The sequence below is a fragment of the Ursus maritimus genome, unplaced genomic scaffold (genome assembly GCF_017311325.1).
Source record: "Ursus maritimus isolate PB19 unplaced genomic scaffold, ASM1731132v1 scaffold_6, whole genome shotgun sequence".
In the NCBI taxonomy this organism is placed as follows: Eukaryota; Metazoa; Chordata; class Mammalia; order Carnivora; family Ursidae; genus Ursus; species Ursus maritimus.
The window spans coordinates 24,410,016-24,416,909 of record NW_024426774.1 but is presented as its reverse complement, the minus strand read 5'-3'; the positions used below and the strand labels follow the sequence as shown (position 1 = coordinate 24,416,909).

Below are 6,894 nucleotides of genomic sequence, written 5' to 3'. Positions count from 1 at the left end.
GGCGCGGGGAGCATCTCGGCTGCCACTGCGCTTCTCCGGCGGGAGCGGGAGTCCAGCTTGGCTGCCCTTCGGTCCTTCCCTGCCGCTCTGGGCCCCGAGACCCCCGCCCCTGGTCGCTTCTCTCCGAAGCGGGCGGGGCGCCTAGCAGCTTCCCGCCGCCCCTGCACCCGGATCCCGGGGCTGCCGCTCTCCCGGACTCCTGCCCCTCCGACCCTGACCGCTAGGGGGTGCCCCAGGGGCGGAGCGCCGCGGAGAAGACGAGGCAAACGGGACCATGCGGCGCCTGACTCGCCGCTTGGCGCTGCCGATCTTCGGGGTGCTCTGGATCACCGTGCTGCTGTTCTTCTGGGTAACCAAGAAGAAGTTGGAGGCGCCGCCGGGACCTGAAGTGCAGACCCCAAAGGTACGGGCTTGGGCGGCGTGGTGGACGCAGGGCACTGGGTTGCAGGAGTGCGCGCCGCTCGCGCGCGGGGCTTGCGGGCTCCCGGGAAGCCAGGGCGGGGGTCTGGGTGCTGCGAGCAGGTAACGGGGCGCCGGATGCGACCACAGGGTGATATTTCTGGATTTAGAGAAGCTCGGGGCACCTCGGGACCCGCGGAGTGTGGGAGTGGGTGTGGGTGGCGGTCGCGCGCTCGCGGACAGAGCGGGTCGCTGAACTTGGGCAGCGCGCGGGGGTCCCGGGGCGGAGGGGGCGCTGCAGACGAGCCGCCCAGGGGTGGCGGTCCGTGGACGCCGCGGGCGAGTGGCGGGCGGTCGGGTCCGGTGGCAGGGCCGGCGGGTGCTGGCGCCCGCGAGAAGTCTGGCCGCGGCGCTGACCTCCTTCCTTCCCGCAGCTTCCAGGCCCGACCAGGCGAGGCCGGAGGCCCGGGGTGCGCCGCGCGCGCGTGTGCATCGCGGGCGAGCGCCGTACAGCCTCCCGCACGCCTGCTGCCGGGGCCCACCGGCCTGTCGCCACCCCTGCTTTCTGATTGTCCCCGAGCTCTCCAGCTGCGTGGGAAGTTCAATGTGCCCTGAACGCCACTGAGGATCCTGTAAAAGCAGACGCCTTGGTGTTGGTGGGGAGTTGGGGAAATGAGAATCCAAGTGGCTTTTCCAACTCCTGCCCGGTCGGTTCCTCCAAGCGCAGCCAGAAGGTTCTCCCTTCGGGTTCGCTCTTACCTGTAATTCAGAGCCCCCATTCCTCGGCCTTCTCTTCCACAGACCTAGCCGCGGGGCACAGAAGGAGGCCTCTGGGGGTTCCTGGCCAGCCAGACAACATTTATGAACGGGGTCCAGAGCAGTCCTCCACGGTCTGGGAAAAACCCTTGGAGGAGGTTGTGGTCTGAAGCAGGAGGCTAAAAGAAAGGGAGACAGGGAAAGAGGGGATTCTCCCCAGTGAGTACTGTACAGAGGACCCACTTCGTGCCAGGTACACAGTGGGTGCTTCTTCATAAGTAATTGTGTAAGTTGGGTGGTGTCCTAATTTCATAGAGTAAGAAGCAAGTTCAGTCTTTGTACCTTGCCTTAGGTCACTCTGATTTGAACTCATATCTCTGATATTCAGAATCTTTCCGCTATAGCAAGGTGTGTCTCAGATCCCCTTTTATCTAAGTCTTCTGGCACTTAGGTTTTGGAATCTCACTAATGCCCAGTTGAGTTCCACAAGCTTTTATTTGTAGTGTGCTGTGTGCCAGGCCGTGTGCTAGGGGCTAGGGGTACAGAGATGCAGAACTTGGTCTCTGGGCATAGGGGATTTCCTTGTGAAGGGGCCAGGACCGTACAGTTCGCTGAGGGCCAACAGAGCTCAGTGTACTGGGTGTCGTGGGAGCCTGGGGACTTCCTGTAGGAGGAGGATGTAACAGAACTGAGTTGAGAAGGATGAACTGTAGGTTTGCCAGGAGGTAGGGCATTCCAGGTAGAGGTTAACTGTACCAAACAGGCTCAGAGGAATGACACAGCAGGTTGTGTGAGTTTGGCATAATTTGGGCGTAAACCACATGGCTGATGGTACAAAGGAGGCTGGGGGCGGGTGTATGAGGGTCGGATTGGGTAGGACCTTGTGGGTGCTAGGGGCCCTTAAAGGGGTGGTAAGCCGCGGAGTGACGAGATCAGACTGGTGATTTCAAGCAGCCTTTGGAGCACTGGATCAATTTTCTCACCTCAGACCTGCGCGTAGATCTGGAGAGCTTTCCTTCTTTTCCCTCCGGGGTGGGTCCGCTCCTTGTGATGCAGTTAATGATACCTGCAGAGACTTGAACTCTCGCTGTTTTGCGTTGAACCTCATTACCTTAAGCTTACTTATTCTTAGTTTACACCAGGGAGCTGGGATAAGAAAGCTCTATCCCTCTTTGTGCACTTTTCTTTCGTCTTTACCTGCCTCCTCTCATTCTGGTGTGCGCTGGACACACAGTTATTGAATGCAGCTCTATGCCAGGCTCTGTGCTAGGTTAGGAGGCAGCTGTGATGAGGATGCTGTGTCCCTGGCCCTTTGCAGGGAGGTGGAAGCTCTCACAGATTCCTGGTTGAGGTAGAATTACAAACAAATGAGTAGTGGTTGGGGTGGGGGAGTGGTCTGATATTGGAATTCTGGGCATAATGCCGTGCAGGCACGGAAGAGGGGGTCTTCTAGTTTTGACCCCTTGCTTTTTTGTCTTAATAGTTTATTTCTTCTTCCTCCCATTTCCTGTATTCTTTAGAAACACAAATTCTATAGACTTTTAAAATCTTGATACCTTTTATTATTAGGCATCCTTCTTAGTATATTTCTCCTTCCTGTTTTTCACCTGTTTGACCTTACGTGTGTATTTGTGAGTGTCTTTGTGTCTGGTACATGTATCTGAGGAAGGAGATGGAGAGACAAAGAGTCCTTAGCACCAGAACAATTTTATTCCTGTGACTGATCTATTTCGGAAATTTGCACATCCTGTCCAGAGGAGCGTGGTTGGTTCCCAAACCCGATTGCGTGTCACAGTCCCCCGGAGAGCTCGTTTAACATACAAGCTTTGGGGTTTATTGCAGTGATTATGATTCTGTGGGTTTGGGAGAAGGTCTTAGAATCACTGTTTTTACAAGGGTTCCATGTGAGTCGAAAGCAGCCTATTGATGGATAAAATTTGGAGCTAGTTGAAGAATACTAAGTGTGTATATTTTTTTGTAGTTTGGTTGGCCCCATGTACATATGGTCGAATGATTTCATTCTTCTTGAGTTCCTCAAGGACCGAGCTTGTGTGAGCATGTGCGCTCGTGTGAAATAACAGTAGCTAGCATTTGCGTAGTGCTTTACAAATTCACAAACTCTATTTCATGCATATTAGCTCATTTAATCTCCACGACAACCACATGGGGCAGATCATACTTTTATGCAGATAAGTCTGAATGATGAAGTTATACAATTGGCCTAAGATAACAAGGTTATTATTAAGTGGCAGCGTGAGGGATAAGAACAGAATGGGATCATTTTGGGAACTGCCCCCCCCCGACCCAGGCACCTTCCATGGCGCTATGGTGCGTGGACTGCCAGGGTCTGCTCTTGGGGGTGATGGGGGGGAGGCTAGGGATATTTACGGCATGCTGCCCAACCTACTTCCCAGCATGTCCATGGCTCATCCCTGGACACGTGCCTTTGCAGAGCTCCAGGGAGGGCGGAGGGCGTGGGTGTAATTTGTGAGGGAACCACCGTGGAGGGAAAGCCTTCTCTGCCTTTGGAGGAGTCCACCTGGGGCAGGGGAGGCTCCTTTGACTGGACGGAGTACGCACTGGTGGGAAGGGTCCCATGGGAAGTTGCATCCAATGGCTGGAGCACAACTGGTTTAAGAATCATTGCCAGGATAGAGATTGTTTCCTCAATAGTAGGGACTCAGATGGGACATTTGTCTATCGTAGGGAAGAAACTCAGTTTTGAGTGAGTTTAATACCCTAGCTTTTCCCAGGAAATGTTCATTCCTCGTTTTGGGGAGAGCCCTTGCCTTGGGCATGCCGAAGCCTTTGGCAAGTTGTCATCCCACCTGGGCCTCTTCCTGCTGTGGAAGAGGGGATCAGGTTATTTTCCAAAGCACAGGCAATGGGCTCCCTCCCCTGAGAAGTCAGGGGATTGGTGGAGGACTGGAGACTGTGGCCAGGGCTCTTGGGCCGGGGACCTCTCTGTGTAGATTCCATGTAGCAAGTTGCCTTCCCTGGGGTCTGCGACAAGTTCTAGTTTTCAGGCCCTTCCTTGCCTTCCCTCCCAGCGTTGGTAAGCATCCTCATTCACTTGGTGATGCGATCTCAGAAGTGGGCCTGATAATAAAATAAAACCTACGTCTTGTCACAATCCAACTGATGTAGAGAAGGCAAGCTGCATTCCTAGTTTAAGGACATTAATTGGATTTCTTTCTTTTTTTTAGTTCCAAGAAGGGCTGGTTCTATTAACAGCTAAAGTAAAGATTTCTTTAAGTTTGACTTCTTAATGTTGATTTGATTCTTTTACCGGGTCCCCTACCCCCGAATTCTGCAGAGCTCTAATTCCTAATTGAAAATCATGTAACAAGTTGGATGTCTTAATTCAAACTGTATTTCAGTGATAAATACTGTACCACTAAAAATACCTGAAAAATGTTTTTATTTCTTCTCTCCCCTATCATTTGTTTGCCATTTGGAGAATTATACAATAACCGACAGAATTAAAAAAAAAAGCAGCAAATTTGTCTCTTACTTCCAAGAAACTAAATTTAGTCCAGGGGCTTAGGGCTTAGTAAAAGCAAAAGAATTTGAGGCCTGAGGGTACTTTTTGAGGAAGGTATTGGAAATGTAAAGGCTTTGAATAAAGTGCCTCGGGCCCATGTAGATGTGTTTGTGCTCTACTAGGAATAGAGCACACACTATTGGAAAAGCGCTTGTCTTTCCGTAATATTTGCATACCACAAATGCCTAGGGTATATGACACTGTTATTTTATTCCCCATTTAGTAGATCATTTCTCCCATTTAAAAAAATTATGAATTTTGGAGAGAAAGACCCTATTAATCTGCTGATACTCAGTGCATGCATATTGGACTCTGTCCAGAGAATTTGGACTCTGGCACGACCAGAAGGAGCCCACTGTCAGATGAATGTTCGTCCTTTCATTCAGTCCTGCACGCTGGTGCCTACACCCTGCGCTGGGCTGTTTTCCCCTCTCCTGAGGTTCCTAGAGCAGGTGCAGGGTAGTGTTGCCTCGTGGTCCAGCAGGGGTTGCTGTAAGAGGATGGGAAATATAAAAGTAGCAGGTTGAAATGTCAGGTGTCCACGAAATGGCATGTCTTTGCTTTGTAGATATCAACAAGCTGCTTTTTTTTTCTTTTCTTAAACCCTGAGCTCTCCCCCAGCCCCCAAATTCCAGGCTATTAGGCTGGTGGGAATCTCTCCACCCTAGGTTATTTTTTGGCGTGCCCTGTGTTGTACCCATGTCCCAGCTTGCTTTCCCAGCCAGCCCTCCCCTCCAGGGCCCGGTGGGAGGCCCGGTCCTAGGGACTGGTGGATCTGTTCTGAGGGACTTTCTTTGCGTCCGTCTGGGGAGCTCTCTGTCTTCCTAAACCCTTGTTCCCCTGAGTAGCTCCTTGCTTTGGGAAACAAAGACCAGGGATCCCTGTCTCAAATGTTCCTGGAGGCGTAGAATGATGCCTGCTCAAATCAGAGATGACAAAGGGGCAAAACCAAGAAGGAAAGAGAAATTAATGTCCCTGTCACAAGCCTCCCCAGCCTGTCTAGAGACTACCCTTTTTCCAGGTCGCTCATGTGTTTATATCATTTAAAAGTGTTAATTGCCACTCATCAGAGGTCATTTGTAAACTAAACAGGGACAAAATGAAGCTGCTGGTGCGGACGCCTGAGACCCAGGATTTCCACACCGCCTGGTTCACAGCCATCTCGTCCTCTATCTCCTTTGCCTGCATCCTCTCCCACGGCTTTCCATCCCAAATTTCCAGAACAGTCTTAGCCATTACCAGGCACATTTGAAGAAATGTATTGCCGTGCCCTTGTTTAAGGTCTAACATGTACAGTTTTGTCCCTCTTCCAGAGCATCTCAAAGTCCCCATTACATTTCCGGAAAAGCATCTGAATTAGAGAGCAGGGACCCATCCCCCCCCCCCTTGGGGCAGTCTGTGAACCTTGCCATGGCTTTTGCACATTCTGCCCCAGAGACCAACATTCTAGACTCACCATCTGCTGGGGATGTGAGCGCGGCTGTGCCCACTGCCCATGCAGGCTGGCTGCTGACTCCTCCCACTGGCTGCAGCGCCCCAGAGGGCGGGTGGCCTCCCTGCTCCCCAGCAGCCTCAGAGACTCACACTGCTTGCTGGAGTCAGGAGACAGAGCCCCCACCCTCTCCTGGGAGCGCCTGTCCTATAACCATGTGTGGTTTCACCTTCTGGCTTTTCTTGTACGTGTGGCAACCCATTGGCAGGTGCCAGGGGCAACTCAGGTCCTTTCTCTCGGGCCCAGTCTCCCTAGCTGTGAAATGGGGGCGGTGTGCTGTGGCCCGGGGCCTGTCTCCCGCTTGCTCCACTGGCAGCCTCTGTTGATTCAGGTGACTTGTGAATAACTCCGAAGTGAGACCTCATGGCTATAAATAATTATGGCACAGATACTCCGTGTCTATTACTTATCTTTTAATTATTTTACCAGAAACGCTAGATTAACCAAAAAAATAAATCAGTCTCTGAGTCCTCAGATGTTGAGCTGATTAGGAAAGAACCCCTTTGGGATATGCAAGAACACACACGCATACTCGGGTGCCCTGGGGAATTCTGCAGAAGCTCCTGAAATCTGCTGGCTCTGGTATTTTGGTATTTCAGAATAAATGGCCTGATGTGACCTTCTGGGGCAGCAGCCTTTGCATTTGGCAGCAGCTGCTGCCATCACAGGATCTAATGAACGCGAGGAGGCGGGGGGGGGGGGG

At 52.1% G+C, this 6,894-nt stretch overlaps 1 protein-coding gene across 3 annotated transcripts in view; it reads left to right on the top strand.

Annotated features, from left to right (window-relative positions):
- The first annotated feature begins 91 nt into the window (after positions 1 to 91).
- GALNT14 (polypeptide N-acetylgalactosaminyltransferase 14) overlaps positions 92 to 6,894 on the top strand; it is a 201,824-nt gene continuing 195,021 nt past the window's right edge. Inside the window, exon 1 of one of the 3 annotated variants that reach the window (XM_040623062.1) lies at positions 92 to 403. In XM_040623062.1, the coding sequence (XP_040478996.1) occupies positions 275 to 403 (129 nt within the window). In that variant the 5' untranslated portion in view covers positions 92 to 274. The remainder of the gene's footprint in view (positions 404 to 6,894) is intronic. The other 2 variants (XM_040623060.1, XM_040623061.1) reach the window with 2 other exon arrangements.